The sequence below is a fragment of the Pelodiscus sinensis genome, chromosome 20, assembly GCF_052426305.1.
Source record: "Pelodiscus sinensis isolate ZL-2025 chromosome 20, ASM5242630v1, whole genome shotgun sequence".
Lineage (NCBI taxonomy): Eukaryota > Metazoa > Chordata > Testudines > Trionychidae > Pelodiscus > Pelodiscus sinensis.
The window spans coordinates 1118047-1135880 of NC_143071.1; the positions used below are offsets into that span (position 1 = coordinate 1118047).

At 59.0% G+C, this 17834-nt stretch overlaps 2 protein-coding genes across 2 annotated transcripts; both read left to right on the forward strand.

Moving 5' to 3' along the window:
• Positions 1 to 4986: 4986 nt before the first annotated feature.
• P4HB (prolyl 4-hydroxylase subunit beta) lies at positions 4987 to 13971 on the forward strand. The gene is made up of 11 exons (XM_075904197.2): positions 4987 to 5222; positions 5421 to 5627; positions 6422 to 6555; positions 6749 to 6886; positions 9982 to 10086; positions 10315 to 10440; positions 10789 to 10989; positions 11505 to 11625; positions 11760 to 11941; positions 12379 to 12462; positions 13059 to 13971. Exons 1-11 carry the CDS (start codon positions 5060 to 5062, stop codon positions 13143 to 13145), a joined length of 1548 nt encoding a protein of 515 aa, XP_075760312.1. The 5' UTR covers positions 4987 to 5059; the 3' UTR covers positions 13146 to 13971.
• Positions 13972 to 14126: 155 nt separating this feature from the next.
• Positions 14127 to 17007, forward strand: PPP1R27 (protein phosphatase 1 regulatory subunit 27). The gene is made up of 3 exons (XM_075904198.2): positions 14127 to 15495; positions 16043 to 16193; positions 16490 to 17007. The coding sequence occupies exons 1-3, from the start codon at positions 15309 to 15311 to the stop codon at positions 16611 to 16613; spliced, it is 462 nt and encodes a 153-aa protein (XP_075760313.1). The 5' UTR covers positions 14127 to 15308; the 3' UTR covers positions 16614 to 17007.
• Positions 17008 to 17834: the final 827 nt, after the last annotated feature.

Sequence of the window (17834 nt, forward strand, 5' to 3'; positions counted from 1 at the left end):
GCTGCCGTGGGGCTCTGGCCGGGGGCAGCGTGGACCCACGCGCCGGGCGCTGCCGTGGGGCTCTGGCCGGGGGCAGCGTGGACCCACGCGCCGGGCGCTGCCGTGGGGCTCTGGCCGGGGGCAGCGTGGACCCACGCGCCGGGCGCTGCCGTGGGGCTCTGGCCGGGGGCAGCGTGGACCCACGCGCCGGGCGCTGCCGTGGGGCTCTGGCCGAGGGCAGCGTGGACCCACGCGCCGGGCGCTGCCGTGGGGCTCTGGCCGGGGGCAGCGTGGACCCACGTGCCGGGCGCTGCCGTGGGGCTCTGGCCGGGGGCAGCGTGGTCCCATGTGCTGGGCGCTGCCTTGCTGAGGGACACAGGACACGCCACAGGCAGGGAGCGCAGAGGCTCGTGCGTGTTGCTCTGCACTTGGGGTTTGCACGAGCGACGCTGGCCTGGAACTGAAACACCTTTGGTCCCTGTGGGCCCGTCGGCAGGGAGGGGTTTTGTCAATTCCCGGCTCCGCTGCTCATTTCCGACGTGCTGGGGGCTGGGGCGTGGGCAGCTCAGGCGATGGAGGGGAGACGCGTCGGTGGCTGCAGCGTGGGCCAGGCAAAGGGGAGCGCAGAGCTCCTGGCACAAGACCCTGCAGCTGCTGAAGGAGCTGCAGCTGGCCCATAGGCATTCGCTGGTGACTTAACTTCCCTTCCCCTTTGAGGCTGCCGGGCCCTGTGGTGGCTGGGGGTCGTCCTGCCCTCCGAACCCAGCTAAGAACCGGGGCGCCCCAGGCTGGAGCCAATAAAGGCGCCGGGCGAGCTGTAAATCAGCTGTGACCCAGCTGAGCAAAGAACAAAGAGCAGCCCCTGCTGAACAATAGAGCAGCGCTGGACTGCCCTGACCGGTGCTTGTGTCCCCGGGCTGGGCACCGGCTGGGCTCTCGCTGGTTCTGCGGCTGCCACGGCAGCAATGCAGCCGCCGGGCTCAGTCCACCAATTGCAACCTGCCAGCTCACCAGCCAGGGCCACGTCTGCCCAGAGTGAAGGCAGCTCCCATGATGAAATGTGCAGGGTTACACAAGCAAGAAGCAAAGTGCTGAGGCATCCTCCCTCCCAGAAACTCATCTGGTTTTCCCAAGTGAATGTGGTAATGACAAGGGCTGGGCGCCGAACGTGGGCTTGCTCAGCTCTGCGGGGCCCTTCTGCACCCCGCTGTGGTCCCTGCGGCTAGCGGAGGGCAGCCGTGCCGTGGGCCTGCTAGAAGTGCGAAGAGGGCTCGGGCCCTGCGCTGCCTGGCTGGGGTGGGTTGCACAGCATCATAGCAGTGACAGCCTGGGTTGGGCCACCCGCCAGGGAGCACCTATGGCTCCTACATAGCGTGAAGCTGGGCGGGGCTGCAGTCTCTATGGGGTGCTCCGGTCGTCCCCCCCTTCCCTGGGTTGTCAACTGGACTAATCGATAGACGAGTCAGCAACTACTCCCCCCTCCCCCTGCTGCCTTTGTATGAGAGGCAACTGGGCGGAGCAGGAATCGGTGCTGGGGGAGCCAGCTTAAAAGCTGCGAGGTGCCACCTGCCCCCCACCCTTGCACTGCTGCCTCTATCTAGGGCAGGGGAGGCTGCTGCAAAGCAGCCCCTGTCCATGGCGGCCCAGGCTCACTGGGGCAGAGGCTGCTCTGGAGAAGCAGCCCATCCTTGGGACGTCCCAGCTCCCCACTGCACGCCCGGTTCTTACCGCATTTAAACTGCAGAGCTCCCGGACTCGGCGCGAGTCAGGACTGAGGAAGCCTCCCCTTCGCAACCAATCACACAGTGGCTAGCATCTGGATTGACTGCACGACTGGTGAATTACCCACCTCTTCCCAGCCCTAGTTCTAGCCTGTTGACGGAGGAACAAGAGGGCCGCCTCCTACCTTCGACTTGGCACCATTCGTCTGTAACGTGGTCACTTCCGAAAGGCCACGTGTTCACGGATCAGTATGCAGAACACTGGCCTCTGACAGCTGGACAGGGAAAGGGGACGCGCACGGCACCAGCCACCTCTCTGTGGCAGTAGAGACAGAACAGGCTAATTACAGTCACTGACGCCTTCCGCCCGGACTCAGTTTACAAGAGTACCTGGTAACAGCTTTGATTGGACCAACTTCCTCCAGCCAGCAAGCAAAGAAATCACCTTGGAGCCCAGGGCATGAAGGCAGAGTGGAGACCCTGGGCCCAGGCAAGAATGGAGTATCCGGTGTCAGAGGGGCTGAGGCAGCTGGATGAAGTTGCACCGAGAGGCGCTAGGAGGTGGCGCACAGCACACAAGCTGCTGCTGAGCCCCAGGGGAACACTGAGTGTTGTGCCCAAACTAGGCTCTGCTGCTCCCTCTCCTCTGCGTCTTCCCTGGCCCCATCCTTAGCCAACAGAAGCTACAGCCAGTGTGTGTCCCTCTGACACAGCATGAGCTTCCTGTCTTGTCCCATCTCCATCCTGGCACACCTCACTCCCTGCCACCCGGGGGAAGGGTCTGTAGTCAGCCCCGAGTTGAGGGCTGTGTCAGCCTGACCACTCCGCCACACTGAGAAATTAGTTTGTCACAATTCTTCCCCCTCAGCTTCCCATCCAGCCTGCCCTGAGACCGCCTCAGACACCCTTAAGCCCGAAGGCCCCCCAGCGTGTAGACAGGCGAACGTGCGCCCCGGGGCCTAGGCGAGACTCCCACTAGTGGAGAAAACACTGAAAAAGCTGCATTTCAAGATGCCAAAGCCAGGGGTGGGCCTGGTGCCCTCACTCCCACAGGCAGGACTGGTCTCCTCTCGGAAAGCTGGCAGGAGGGCTGCCTGCTCTGGCAGTGCTGGCTCTCTGCCCCCTCTACAGCTGGGCAGGACTTTGCAGGTGTGTGGGCTGAGGTGGCACTTGTGACGATGCGTGCCCATAGTACTAAGTCTAGTCCACGCGTCCCCTCCCACAAACACGCCCTGCGTATACAGAGAAACCTGTTTGCACAGCTAGACAGGCCAGGGCTGCAAACGCCACAGGCAAAACTAACTCCCGAGCTAAGGAGCTGGCAATCAGGAGAAGCAAGCTGCTGCTGATCCCCAGGGAAACACTGAGCGTTGTGCCCAAACTGGGTTCTGCTGCTCCCTCTCCTGCACCAGTCTTCCCTGGCCCCATCCTCCTTCCAGGGGCCAGAACCAACCTGTGATCTAGCCCGGCTGCCCTGAATGTTCACTCCGTTAAGGGCAGCCCTGAAAAGGGCAGCATCTAGGCTACAGAACAGCCACATTGTCTGAAAGGGCTGAGGCCTGCCTGGTTACTAGCACCTCCTGGGGGCACTTAACCTGAGAGACACGGGACGAAACCGAAACAGTTTGCTGTGTCTCTCAGCACCTCAGGCGGTCAGCTCAGCCATGTCCACCTACCCACTGGCCTCAGATTATCAACCACACAAGCAGGGAGCAGACAAATGCTTCCCAGCCACCCCAGGAGGGCGACTGTAGGGGAAATGGTAAGGGAGGAGGGACTCACTGGCTCCAAGAAACTGGAATGAATGGAAATTAGTCCATTTAAAACTGAGCATGCCGTTAAGGGACCTGGGGCTTGCAAAGTCCCCACTGCAGGTCGTCAGAGGGAAAGCTCCTTCTCAAGCCATTCGGAGTTTGTGTTCAATCCATTAGTCCTGGGGGCTAACTCACTGATTCATGGCTCTACATCTAGGCACCTGTTAGCAGGAAGCATGAGGCAGTGTGGGGGCAGAGAACAACATTATTGGGCACACAGACACCTTCCCTTCTCCCCTTATGGGACTCGTGTTCATACCTCAGCAATGTGGCCTGGATTGCCACAGAAAGCCCTTCCTGTTCTGCCCCAGAGTTCAACTGACTTTCTGTTATTGCGCCCAACGGCGCTATATGGAGAAATTAACCACAAAATATTCTGGATGTACCTAAGAAGCAGGAAAGCAGTAAAAGACTCAGTGGAGCTGGATCCACAAGTACTAAAGGAGTAAGAACTTTGCTAAGAAATCATGTAGTTTTTCTGCAGCAGTCTTCACTCCAGCAAATGGGAAGGGGCGGTGTTTCAGCCTGATATGCTAAGAGGTGTTGGAACAAAGTGATAATTAAAACCCAGCCCCAGATGTACATCCAGGAATTCTGAAAAGCTGTAATATGCAGATGAGCTTCCAGGAAGAGTGCGCGGTATCCTTCACCCTGCGGGTCTCACGGCGCGGGGGTCGCACGTGTCCAGTTTCCAGGGACGGTCCGGGCTGAGTGGCAGCCCGGGAGAGACACGGGCTGAACGTACGGTCGGAGGCCGGTGCGATGCCAGGCGGGGGCGGGTCGAGCGGCCCCGAAGGCCTTTCCCACGTGACAGCTGAGGACAAAGCAGCGGCGCGCTCGAGGCTCCGTTTATTCGGCCGCGAGGCCGGAAACCATCGCGCCACGGTCGCTCCGTGCTGCGTCCTCTGGAGCTGCGGGGGGGGCGGGTCCCTTCCTAACGGTCCTAACGGCCGGGCGCCGCGGGGGGCGGGGCTGACGGACCCTGGGGCAGGGAACGGGACCTGGGGCGCTTCCGGCCTCCTCCTCGCCCTCCCTACCCCGGAAGCGGTTCCCCGCCCTTCCGGGTCAGAAGGCGGTACTCGCCGACGCCGCGGCCCAGTCATAATCCAACACGAACGAGTTCCCCTGGCCCGCAGAGCGCATGCGCAGCATCAGCACTCTGCGGGGGGGGCTGCCCGAGTGCCACGTCCAAGCGGAGAGCGCCGAGGGGCGGGTCTCGTCTGGCCTCCAATCAGAATCATCCGCTGAGCCCCTGAGGCGGTCGTGTTGACCAATGACAGGACGCTAGCCAAAGTGAGGCCAGTAGCCACTCAAGAGGTGGTGCGGAAGGGGGCGTGGCTACGGGATCAGCAAATAGGAAGCGAGGAACGCCCCGGGCGCTCGGCCCCGCCAATGGGCGATGGCGGAGAGGGCGAGGGGCTCAGCCAATGAGGAGTGGCGGCGCCGGGAAGGGGCGGGTTTATAAGGGGGAGGCGGGTGCGGGACTTTCCTCCCGCCGCGCTCCGGACTCGCACTCGCCTGCCCCGGCCCGTCGCTGCCGCCGCCATGACGCTGCTGAGCGCGCTGCTGGGCCTGTGGCTGCTGGGCCTGGCGCCGGGCCGCGCGCAGGACGCGGCCGAGCCCGACGAGGAGGACGGGGTCCTGGTGCTGCGCGCGGCCTCCTTCGAGCGCGCGCTCGCGGCCCACAGGCACCTGCTGGTGGAGTTCTGTGCGTGCGGCCCGCGGGCCGGGGGGTCTGGGGGGGGGGGGGCCGAGGGGGGGGGCGGCCGGGCCGGGGGGGGGGAGCCGAGCCGGGCCGGGCCGGGGGGGGGGCCGGGGGGGGGCGGGGGCCGGGGGGGGCCGGGGGGGTCTGGGCCAGGGTGGGGGGGAGGCTGCGCCGCGGCCTGACCGCTCCCTGCTCTTCCAGACGCGCCCTGGTGCGGCCACTGCAAGGCGCTGGCGCCCGAGTACGCCAAGGCCGCGGCCCAGCTGAAGGCGGAGGGCTCGGGGATCCGCCTGGCCAAGGTGGACGCCACGGAGGAGTCGGAGCTGGCGCAGCAGTTCGGGGTGCGGGGCTACCCCACCATCAAGTTCTTCAAGAACGGCGACAAGGCGTCGCCCCGCGAGTACACAGGTGAGCGGCGCCTCTCCCGCCCCATGAGCTAGTCCCCATCTGAGGGGCGGGGTGCAAGCCCCAGGGTAGTCTCGCCCCTCTTGGGGTGTCTCCTCCCTCCGCTCAGAACAGGCGGACTCTGTCCGTAGCCATGCGATACCCAGCCTGGCGCCTGCGTCCGGGGGCTCCTAGGACTTGGTCTGCAAAGCCCTACTAGTAAAGCTCAGTCTGCAGTGGGTGTGTAGTGATTCCCAAGGCTGGAGTTTAACAACTCGGGGCAATTGCCATCGCCCTTGGTGAGGGCGTGTTCTATCAGTCTGATTAGTGTAAAGGTTCAAAGGCTCTAAAACATGGCGATTCTTTTGAGGGTAACAACAACTTGGGGAGCTATATCTTAGGGTCAGAAATGTTGATACTTTTGTGTGAAAATCCCAGAATCCTTCAGGAAGTCTGCAGTGCTGATATTGCTGGCCAAAGTCTAAATGCACTTGGCTGGTGATTGACGCAGCATGTAGTGAAAGGAGTGGATTCCAGAGAATCCTTGTACCTTGGTTCCAGGTACTGTGGGTGGGTTTAGCCAGAGCCACACACAGCGCCATGGACTTCACAGCACCTTTTGGTGACTGCGAGTGTTGCTGGCCCCAGGAATCTCCTGTAATAGAATGTGATGATTAAAACAGACAACTGGAGCTGGGCGTTGAATGATCCCTTGTTCCTTGTGCCCCAGATCAGGTGCTTTAACTGCCAGTCAGGCCACATGCTACTGCCTCGGTCTGTAAAATAAAGATGAACACCAACTTTTTCCTCTGATGCAGCTGGCAGAGAAGCTGAAGATATTCTAAACTGGCTGAAGAAACGCACTGGTCCAGCTGCCACTACCCTGGCAGATGCTGCTGCAGCTGAGACACTAGTGGATTCCAGTGAAGTCACTGTGATCGGGCTCTTCAAGGTAGTTTGGGTTCAGCACTACCCAGTGTACATATGCAGCAGGTTTTCTGCCTGCTGCAACGCTGGGAGCTCACCCAGTCTAGCACAACTCTCCCAACATTCCCTGTCCTGCCTTGCTTAGTGTTCAGTGTCCATGGAATATCTGGACCCATCAAACTGAAGAGCAACATAAAACCTCTTTTCTTCTCTCCCAGGATGTGGAGTCGGAGGCTGCCAAGCAGTTCTTACTGGCAGCTGAGTCCATTGATGACATTCCTTTTGGGATCTCTTCCAGCAGTGACGTCTTCTCCAAATACCAGCTCAGCAAGGACGGGGTTGTCCTTTTCAAGAAGGTAAGGAGTGGTTCAAAGAACACGTGCCACGCTCAACCCGAATTTCTGTGCTTGTTAATGCTCCAGGTGACCATTTACGATGAGTGACTGAACGCCGAGCATTTAACTGCACTTTCTGTAGTGTCTTTCCCCTGTGACATGAACGGGGATATTAACGAATCTTTCACTGCAGCTGGGAGTAACCTGTTTAAAAATCAAATGCTGCACATCTGCTAACTAGTTTCAAGTTCTACTACAGTAGTCCTGCCAATAACTGGAAACAGCCTAGATTTTAGACTTGAAGCTGTAACTCCCCTGTTCAGCAGGGGACAGCGTTGTCAGTCACCTGGACAGCGTGCCTTTAGTGGGGTCTTGGGCACGTTCCCACAACTTGCCGTACACAAGCCCTTGGCTACTGTTAGCATCTGCCTCCTGTTTCTGGCTGCTAGGAAGCTGATGTTCACTATGAATTCAAATATTTATGGAGTTTGCTGCTGACACCTCCTTCTGCCTCACAGTAAACTACCTAGAGCTATAGCAGTCCAGGCTCCTAATGCTGTGCCCCCCCATGCCATGTCATGCCAGTCTCAGCTTGCTCTTGGTTTAGCTGAAGCATCCTTTAATCCTTGTCCTCAGTGGGCTCAGTTGTCGGACATGTTGGACATGCTCCCAAGGTGCTGCAGCTTTAGCCTCTTGAGGGTTACAGCAGGGTTGATCAGGAAAGTTTGAGTTTTTCAGACAGAGGCAGGCTGCACTAAGGGCTCATGCAGAACTAGAAGGCATAAACTGGATCTCGCTGCCAGGCAATTAAAATAGCTTGTTGCCCTTCAACCTACATGAGGACCAGGGCTGAGGAGATGAGGACCTGTCTGTGGAAGGGAAGTAGCTATTCCAAAGTCTCTTTAAGACTTGTAGGGCCCCATCTGGCTTTCCCTGAGGCCATTCCAGTTGTACCTCAAGCTTAAGAAACGCTGCTTTCACTACAGGCAGCAGGGCATCTCGTGTGGTGGTGCTAGATGGCTGGCTGCTGCTATGGAATCTTCACATTGTTCCCAGCAACTGGTTGAAATTGTTGTAGAGGATTTTACCGCTTGTCCGACCATGGTCGGGAGCAAAGACCCGAGCTGAAGTGGGCAGGTCTGTCTGAGAAGGACTTGTCTGTCACCATTGCACCTGGCTTGTGTAGGAAGTGCTCTCACTTGATTGGTTCTTTGTGCTAACTCTTAATGAGCAGGCTTTGAGTACCTGGCTTCCTCCCTGCCCTTGCCCTGTTCTCTTGCCTAGCACAGGCCTCCCCACTGGAGTCGGACGCCTGCCTGTAGCATTATTTAAAGGAGCAGAATTTTTAGCTGCAATTGTAATTGGTTCCAAAGAGCTTTGTCTCCTGCTGCTATTCTTCTGGCAGAGCAGATGCTTTGCAGGCTCACACGGGTGCTACAGGGACCCCAGTCATGAGACTTCCTTGGCAATGTAGTCATTCAGTGCAGCCAGAGAGTCCTAGGGCCTTCTGCCCCCTGAAGGGGATCCTGGCTTGGCAGCTCCTGCCATGAGTGTTGGTGGGGAAACAACTTCCGAAGCCAGCAGCTGAGTGGCAGGTGCTAGACTGCCAGTGGGAGTGAGCATGTGTGTGCAGGAAAGCAGTGGGACGTCCGTCAGCCCCCACATTCCCTGCTTGCTCCTGGCTCTGCCGTGGTAGCGCTGAACATACCAGGGACCCTCAAACCAAACTTGGCAATAATCGGTGACTCTGAGCAAGTGAGGGTTAAACGAGTCCGGTCCCTGTCCATTCAGCTGGGAGCTACGCAGGTCTGGAGTTGGGCTTGATTCCAGGTAGGGGTGTAAGTGACTGATCGACCCGTCGCTTCTCCCTCTCCCTTTGTGCCTCTATCGTGGAGGGAGCCAGCTTAAAAGCCGGTTCCCCTCCTGCTCGGTGGGAGGGGACATGGTGCCGCGCCCGAGTTCCAACTTTGAAATGTACAAGAGTCCCTGCTGGAATGCTGACGTTCTCATTGATTGATCGAATAGTTGTTGGAAATCCTGTCAACTATTTGGTTAGTTGATCGAAATTTAAGATCCCTAATTCCAGGTCTCTCCCGCTAGTTTGGTGTGGAAGAAGGGCTCACAGGTGCCCACCGTGGTATGGCTTCTCTGGGGTTGAGCACTGCATTTTAAACCAGCTTTCTGAGGATTGGAAGAAGCTGAATTGTCACCTGCACAAAATTCTCATGCTGAGTGGGGTCCCACAGAGATCACTAGCCAGGACTAGTGAGCTCTGACCCTTGCTTGCATGTCCTGTCTCAACCTTGATGTGCCTCTGCTATTCCCTTGGGGCTTGGAAGGTTCTGAGAATCGAGGCCAATAATAGGTGGTGGCCTAATGGAACTGGGACTTGGCACCTGTGCTGCAGCTTCTCCCCGGGATGCGTTCCTGTCACTAACAATAGAGGTGACTCATCCCCAGGGGGCCAAGGAAACTGCTGTTGACTAGTAGCGGGGGGAGGACTTTGCCTCATGCCAGCTGCGTGTTGGCTAAGGGATGTGCTGGGCAGACTCCTGCCCTTGCCAGTCACTGACGGGGATTTGGAGCAGCATCTCCAATGCATTTAGAATTAACGGGAGGTGCTAGCTGGCTGGAAGACCAGAGCAGCCCCTGCCTGTGGCGCACCCCGTAGGGCTGAAGCCGCCTCCTGCCTGCTCCAGTTAACTGGGGGCTGGAACTGGTAAGTGCCAGTTACCCTGCCAATCCCTAGCGAGAGAGCAGCCCCCTCCACAGCAGGGCCTCAGAATCCATTGGTAACCTGGCAGAGCAGGGCAAGAGCTGGGTTCAGGTGCCCTCTGCTGCCCAGCATCCTGCCTGCCCACGGAGCAGGAGCATTGTTTAGGGCCTGTGGGAGGTTTCTTGCTGCTGGTGTTGGCTGGAAATGTGCTTCCTCACCAGTAGGTGGCAGACACATGAATTAGGCTGACCCCTCCTGGCCTTGGTTCTTCATTGGGATGTTCCCGGATGAGGCTTGTTCCGTGGAATGTGCTGAACTTGCTGGCCTGCCTGGCTGCCAAGGCAGCACATCGCCTGGCGCACGTAGGCGGTGACTGAAGCTAACCCTTCTGTCTCCCCAGTTCGATGAAGGGCGCAACAACTTTGAAGGTGACATTACAAAAGAGAACTTGCTGAATTTCATCAAGTCCAACCAGCTGCCTTTGGTCATCGAGTTCACAGAACAGGTATGGCCTTCTGGTCCTGGGAGCTTGTCTCCCCGTGTGCTCTGAGCCCAAGCGGCTGTGCTGCCTGGCACCTAGATAAGCAGGAGACCTGAGGGAGCACGAGAAGCTTGCTCCTCACAGCACTGCTGCTGTTGGTGATTCCCTTGGCATGGTCCGTGCAGAAAAGCCCGTGGGCTCTGGCGCTGGGACGATTTCTGCCCCTAATGTGGCATCTTGTATTCCTCCCAGACGGCTCCGAAGATCTTTGGAGGTGAGATCAAGACTCACATCCTGCTGTTCTTGCCAAAGAGTGTCACTGACTATCAAGAGAAACTAGACAACTTCAAAACAGCTGCTGGGAACTTCAAAGGAAAGGTGAGCAGAGCAGGAGAGAGGGTCCGTTGCTCCTGGCCCGTGAGTCACATTGACTCTTGCAGCTGTCTCCTTCCTTCTGTATCTGCTCTCCCAATAGCCGGGTGCCTTAGTCCCTTGCTGCTATAGACACATCTCACCGAGGAGGCTGCACTGACTCTCGCTTTTCCTTCTGACTAGCGTACGTCAGCCTGACGGACTTGCTGCTTCGGCCACTGCAGCCCCCGTGTTTGCCCTAGAATCAAGTGGCCCGTGTTCTGCTGTGGCTCAGATGGGTGGGGAAGCCGGCTGCCCAGTGTCGATACCCTGGGAATTAATTCATGTCTCTCTGCGTTTGACTTCCCTCCAAAGATCCTGTTCATCTTCATAGACAGTGACCATAGCGACAACCAGAGGATCCTGGAGTTCTTTGGCCTGAAAAAGGAGGAGTGCCCCGCCGTGCGCCTCATCACTCTGGAGGAAGAAATGACCAAGTACAAACCCGACTCCGAGGAACTGACCGCAGCGAGGATCCAGGAGTTCTGCACCCAGTTCTTGGAGGGCAAAGTCAAGGTAAAGGGCCAGAGGCGGCCCTTGGGGCCCTGTCATAAGCAGAGGCGTGGGGGTGATCCCTGCGAGAGCTGTGTGAAACCGTAGACACGTCCCGTGGGGCAAGTCCTTTCAGATTAGCTTTGCAATATCTAGTGAGCCTCATGCTGAGAGTTCCAGTGGGCATGGTGCCAGCACAGACATAACTGCCTCCGATTCACTGCATAGGGGGCTGAGAGGTTCTCGTAGCCGCTTGCTTAGGGTGGGAATCCTCTGTCTTCAGACGGAAACAGCTGTGCATGGCTGTGCCAGCAGCGCGCTGTCCCATGGGAATGGCTACTTGGGCAAGTTGGCTTATTCTTCCCTCGACTGAGCTGCAGCCTTTCCTGTGCTTGGCACCGCCAGCCTAGGAATGCCTCAGGCAGTGGGGGGGGGGAAGGCTGATCTGTTTGTCTGGGCGAAGAGGGCTCTTCCTGGGAGCATGACTCGGCTTCTCGTGCCACGCTGCTGGGGTCTCACCGCTCCTGGTCTGTTTCCAGCCCCACCTGATGAGCCAAGACCTGCCTGATGACTGGGACAAACATCCTGTCAAAGTTCTGGTTGGGAAGAACTTTGAAGAAGTTGCTTTTGATGAGACCAAGAACGTGTTTGTGGAGTTCTGTGAGTAGCTGAGTTGTGGGGAAGCAGCCCTGTTGGCTGAAGATGTTCCGCCCCATATACCCACCTTCCCTCCAGTCACACGCTCCTGAGAAACACCCAGTGGCCCCAAGCTTCATGCTGCTTTTAATTCACAGATGCTCCCTGGTGCGGTCACTGCAAACAGCTGGCTCCGATCTGGGACAAGCTAGGAGAGATTTACAAGGACCACGACAACATTGTCATTGCCAAGATGGACTCCACAGCGAATGAAGTGGAGGCAGTGAAAGTCCACAGCTTTCCCACGCTAAAGTTCTTCCCTGCAGGCCCTGGCAAAAATGTAAGTGGGCTGCTGAATTCCAGGGACATGGATCCTCTCTGGCAGGAGCTAGGCATTTAGACTGTACCTGGCCCTCTAGCACGTTTGGGCAAAGGGCTTAGCTTGGAGAAGGAGGCTGGCACCTTCTGAACGGTGCGGGGGAAGGGCTGAGTTGTGGGAGGGTGAGCCCGCCAGGGGGCGGGCCTGGATGCTAGGCTGGTGGGGCTGAGGAAGTGCAGAGCTCTACCTGCAGGCTGTCGGCGCTCTAGTCAAGCTGCCCCTTCGTCTTACGTCAAAGGTGGATTTTACGTTTCCTCGTGTATTTGGAACAGCTGTTTGGAACAGCTGTTTGGAACAGCTGTTTGGAACGGCTGTTTGGAACGGCTGTTCAGAGAATTGTTCCCGCCGGGCTTGGCCCTGTCCAGTTAAGCAGCCTCTCCCCTGGCTGTGCCCTGCAGGTCATAGACTACAATGGGGAGAGGACGTTGGAAGGCTTCCAGAAGTTCCTGGAAAGCGGAGGCCAGGATGGTGCTGGCGATGAGGTGAGTCATGCTCGGCCTGCGATGCTTGCAAGGGATGAGGCTGCTCTCAGCCTCTAGAGCTGCTTTGGCTTGGCAGTCTGGCTGGTGGTCACTGCAGGCCAAAGGGCTGCTTGGGGCTGGGAGGCATGGCCCCACGGCTGTAAGCTGCGATCGTCTCAAATGCTCAAGGCCATGCATGGCTCGAGAGCTCGTCTCCCTGTAAATCCTCTGCCTGGCCAGCTGTGTGGGTCTAGACCCGTGGGATTGCTGCCTCTGCTCCTTGGTGCACAGTGCCCTTCCGGCCAGCCCGTGTGCTGTCCTTGCATTGCTTGCATGGTCGCTACCGGACTCGGCTCCGAAGGGGGAGGGGCTGGTTTCTGCTCGAGTCTAACTACTGGGTTTATTTTTCTGTAACGCGGCTCTCGGTGAGGTCCCTGACCGGCCAGAGCAGCGTGTTACACGCCAGGTGGCAGCAGAGCAGGCGCGGGCTGGAGCAAGTGGGGTAGGCCACAGTTAAGCTTACGCTAGGCTGAGCCTAAATCTGCCAGGACTCTGGGGTCCTGCCTGTTGTGCCAGATCCAGCCCAGCGGCTGTTGACAAGCGTTGTTTAAATGCAGGACCTGGAGGACCTGGAGGTTGATGAGACCGAGCTGGAGGAAGGTGAAGAGGAGGAGGACCAGACACTCCACAGAGATGAACTGTAAAGAGACTCAAATCTGCATCTCCCAAAGCAGACACTACACTGGGTGCCCTGCCACAGGGCCTAGTGAGTCGAGCCCCATTAAGATGTAACTAGAAGTGTTGGCTAGAAATGCAGGGATTGGCTCAAGTAACACTTCTCCACCCTCCCTTGTCTGTGCACTTGACTGTCTCTTCAGTTCTGGAAAGGGTCTGTCGCTAGGTAGCCGCCTAGGCACCTGGGCATCTTCTTTTTTTATTGTGACGTTCTCTTTTGTACGGGTTTGTTCCAAGCATTCTGTTCTGGGCAGAAGTGGGCTGTGAAGTGGCAGCGCGAGTCCCATTGCCTGGCACTTCACAGCCGCGCCAGTGATGCCTGCTAGGAAAGCTTAGTTCTCTGCTAAATTGAAAGGCTGTTGCTGAAGTGGGCCCAGAGAAGCGCCCCCCCCCTCAGGTCCTCTGCCTGGCATTGTCACCCTTCAGTGCATGGGGGCGGGGGCACACAACTGCAGTGTCTTGGGGGTGGCGGGTGGGCGACGTGTCCCTGGCTGATCCCTTTGCCTTTTCCTTTGAAAGATGAAAGGAGCTGACTGCTCGGGTGGGGGTGGAGCACTGAGAATTGGCCTGTTCCTTGATCACTTTCTGTGCTTTGTGCTGATTCCCTGCAGCCAGGGGGGCATGGGGGCCGCTAGAATGCAGCAGCCAGGACACGGCTGATTACTGGGTTGTGGGGAGGGGGGTTGGGAACAGGAGTGTGGCGCAGGTCTGAGCAGAATCAGGCTTGGTCTAAGCATTCCACCACCATGTTGGAGCTGAACTTGTTGGCCAAATAAAGTTGAGATTTTAATACTAGCCTGTGTCTGACTCAAATGTCAAACCTGGAGCTCTCTAGGCAGGGTCCTGCTGCCCAGCTGGAATTGTGCAAAAGGCTCTGAGGTTCAAATGTGGGGTAGGAGCCTGGAGCCATTGGGCAGCTGGCTATGCGGCTGGGATTCTCCTGCAGACAAGGCTGAGCTGTGTAGTGGCTGCCCTGAGCACAGGCATGAGCCTGGACCGTCCAAGATCAGGGCAGGCCTCTGTCAAGGAGGCTGAGGGGAGCCGGTGTGTGGAGCAGAAGTGCCTGGCAGAAAGTGTCCAGCAAGAGCCAGCCTAGAGAGCAGCGGTGCCAGTGTGTGAGCTGGGGACAGGTATTGGGAGCTGCTCCCCCATTGGCGCTGAGGGATCCCTCAGGCCTGATCTCTGCTGGGGAGCCCTAAACAGGTGGGGGCAGGGGGCAGGATGGCACTGGAAGTGAGCAAGAGCAGGGATGATGTCACTGCCTGCCCAGTTGCTGCTGGCCAATCCCAAAGCATCACTGTTTCTGTTGGCTCTTGCCCTCTTCTGGGGGCTCTCTGGCCAGCCTGGGGCCCGGCTGTTCAAGTGCTGAGCATCAGAGCTGGGCCTGCCATGGGAAACCCCCTGCACTGGCAGAGCAGACGTTGCTGCTGCTCAAGTACCCATAACTGATGTGGGAGTCCCCACGCCCCGTTCAGCACTTGGGTGCTGGGGCGCAGGAACACAGCCACGGCCTGTGGTAGCTCTGCTCCAGGTGTCCTGCTGACAGCCAGCACGTCCAGGAGCTCCGAGGTGAGCTGACCTGGGAGCCAGCTCTGCAGATTGGGCCCCACTGGGCTGTGCCACCTTGCCTGGGCAGGGACCTGCCTCCGCTAGTGAGCTCAGTGCTCATGGGGCAGCTGGGGCTTTGCAGGCTGCTCCTCATGGACTCCTGCCTCTCTTGTTGTGGGCTCTGTGCCGCAGGGCCAGCTGGGGCCTGTCACGCAGGCAGCTTGACCCTTCGGCTGGCACAAGCAGGCTGTAAGAGGAGACTCGCACTCGTGCCCAAAGTGGGAGGCTGGTGGGTGGGGCAGCTAATTACAGAACCTGGTAAATAACATGAGCTGGCTCCCCCGAAATAGCCAGGTGGAGTCTATATAAGGGGGCCACGGGGTTCTGGCCTCTCAGAACTGACTGCGTGTGGGAAGAGGAGCCTACGAGAAGCGGCGCCGAGGCTCTTGGGTCTGAGGAGAGCGACCGGCAGCGTGAGCAGCGCTCTGAGCTGGAGCAAGCGGCCCAGAGCCGCCGCCTCCCCCTCTCCCAGGCTGTCGTGGGTCTCTGCCCTTGCGCGCTCTCGCCGGCTTGAGCCCTGTAGCATGAAGTACTATGGCCCAGCCTTGCTGCCTCGCTACCGCGGGTGCTCCCGGCGCCTGAGGCCGGCCCGCACGGTGCGCTTCCCCAATGACATCGTCTTCCAGGACAACATCAGGCAGGGGGACCTGGAGCAGGTGGGCAGGTTCATCCGAGCCAGGAAGGTCACCTTGAGCACCCTCTACCCCTCAGGTGAGTGCTGCCCCGTGGCACTGGCAAAGCTGCTGGGTGGGGGAGCTCGCGCAGGGCGTCACTCACCTGTTGGAACCTGCTGCTTGTGGGAATGGGGCCTGGGGGGGACCAGGGCTCCTGGGTTCCCAGTGCTGGGAAGGGAACGGCCCCTAAGTGCGGGGTGGTGGATGGGAGCCAGGACTCCAGGGTTGGGTTATTAGCGCTGCTGCCTCACCGCCTGACCTTCCCCAGCCTCTATCCTGGCTGGGTGGCTGCCCCTTGCGGCTCTGCCTGTCAGGAAAGGCCCCGGAGACCGGCTCCGCTAGCCCTGGCTGGGGTGCTGGGTTCCAGAGCCTGCAGGGTGAGCGCAGGCTCTTGGGGGTGGGAGGGTCCCCAGTTCACCAGGCTAAGCTGGGGGGCAATACAGAGCCTGAGCCACTCAAGGCCCCAGAGGAGGGGAGCTGGGCCCTTTCCCGAAGCATCTGCCTTGTCCCAGCCTGAGCCCAGGTCCCTTTGTCCCATGACGAGCTGACAGGTCATTCTTCTCCCCCCCCCCCCCCCCCCCCAGGCATGGCAGCCCTGCACGAAGCTGTGCTCACCGGGAACCTCGACTGTGTCAAACTGCTGGTGGGGCACGGCGCCAACATTCACCAGAGGGACGAGAATGGCTGGACCCCCCTGCACATCGCCTGCAGCGACGGCTACGCCGAGATCGCCAGGTCAGCAGCCAGCTGCTTGGCTCAGCTCCTGCCCCACTGGGCAGCTTGGGGGGTGGGCTGGCCTGAGGCTGGGGGGAGGGCAGAGAGGCCTGGCCTGTGTCTGGGGTGCTGTCTACAGGAGGGGGTGTGGAAACACGAGGCAGCTCCCCCTCAGGCTGCCTTGCCTCCTGCTGCTGTAAGAGCTGGAACTCGGGGTGCAGGGTGGACAGCTGGGCCAGGGTGCTCAACACCCCACTATACAAACCGCTCCAGTGTCCCTGCCTGCCTGTGCAGCTCCCTCCCTCTGTCTCCTGCAGGTACCTCCTCTCGCTGGGGGCCAGGCTGGATGCCACCAACGACGAAGGGGAGAAACCATCTGACCTCATTGATGCTGATTCCAAGGACCTTGTGGCACTTTTCCAAGCTGCCAGGATGGCCTGAGGGCAATGGCCTGGGCCCAGGGCAGGGGAATATGCAGGGACGCCACGTGGTGCTGTAATGTGTGCGTAGGAGAAGCCTAGAGCTGTAGTGAGTTCACCCTAAACTCGACTGCAGGCCCCAGTCTCCAGCTGCACCATGGGAGAAAGTCCCCCCAGAGGGCAGTGTCTAGCACAGGCCTGGCCCTGCGCTGTGGCATGGGGCCAGTACAGCAGCCGGCTGCGCTGGCAGACTGTGGCCCTGCTGCATGGAGGCGGGTGCTGCCCCGAGTCTGTCTGCTCCTAAGGAGGCACTGAATGGGGTCACGGGCGGGGCACTGGCCTGGCTCTAGATTTGCTTTTCTACCTCTTTTGTTACTTGGAAAATACTTTTTACTTTTTCAATAAACTAAGTGGGGGGGGAGCCTGGTGCTGCCTGTTTCTCACATTTGAGGGTGCTTGGGCCTGGGGCTCTGGGCAGGGCAGGGACTGGCACAGCTGGAGTTGGAGGGGGGAGGGGTGTGGTGTGCTGGTGAACCACCTGGGTAGCAGGTGTGGTGGGAGGGAGGGGCAGGGCCAAGTCAGGTTGAACAGGGCGTTAAAGCTGGCTCTTGGGTCAGCAGAGGAGGGAATTCAGAGCAGCATTCCTGGCCAAGCAGAGAGCCCTGCCACTGCCAGCACAAACCAGAATGAGGAGCCCAAGGAAGAATTTGGCTACCCTGCCTTTAGCAGGGCACGAACCCAGGGCCTGTACCTACCTCCTAGGCATAGGCCAGATAGTCACCTAGAGAAGAGACGTGGGTGGAGGGCAGTGGACCACACGAACACCCTGTAAGCTGAGCCCAGTAACCCTGCTAGAGTGAAACTAACACCGGCAGCTCCAGCAGCAGCGTGGGGCCTGTCCAGTGTATTGCTGTGGGCAGCAGGGTGCATGTGCTATAAGCAGGTCCTGCCTCTCAGCCAGTCTGAGTTCTTGGATGCCAGAGGCTGAACTGAAGCAGCTAAGGGAGAAAACTGTCAGCCATGCACTAGAGCACGTCCTGTGCTCAGCCTGAGCGCCTCTGTGCTGTTAGAGGACAAAAAGCTCAGGCAAGAGATTATTCAGCATTCCCAGATGCTGTCAGTCCCCTTTCACAGGGAGGGTCCCCTTCGGGGGAGGAAGCCCCAGAACAAGGCAGGAGTGGTACCCTTAGAACAGACAGTGGGGGGTGTTGACGGGGAGAACTAAGTGTAAGCTGCCAGCTGG

Coding starts and splice junctions, on each gene's coding strand:
- P4HB (XM_075904197.2), top strand. CDS start 5,060: ATGACGCTGCTGAGCGCGCTGCTGGGCCTGTGGCTGCTGGGCCTGGCG. Junction 6,887..9,981: donor GGGTTGTCCTTTTCAAGAAG/GTAAGGAGTGGT, acceptor CTGTCTCCCCAG/TTCGATGAAGGGCGCAACAA. Junction 10,441..10,788: donor CTGGGAACTTCAAAGGAAAG/GTGAGCAGAGCA, acceptor TTCCCTCCAAAG/ATCCTGTTCATCTTCATAGA.
- PPP1R27 (XM_075904198.2), top strand. CDS start 15,309: ATGAAGTACTATGGCCCAGCCTTGCTGCCTCGCTACCGCGGGTGCTCC. Junction 15,496..16,042: donor GAGCACCCTCTACCCCTCAG/GTGAGTGCTGCC, acceptor CCCCCCCCCCAG/GCATGGCAGCCCTGCACGAA. Junction 16,194..16,489: donor GGCTACGCCGAGATCGCCAG/GTCAGCAGCCAG, acceptor TGTCTCCTGCAG/GTACCTCCTCTCGCTGGGGG.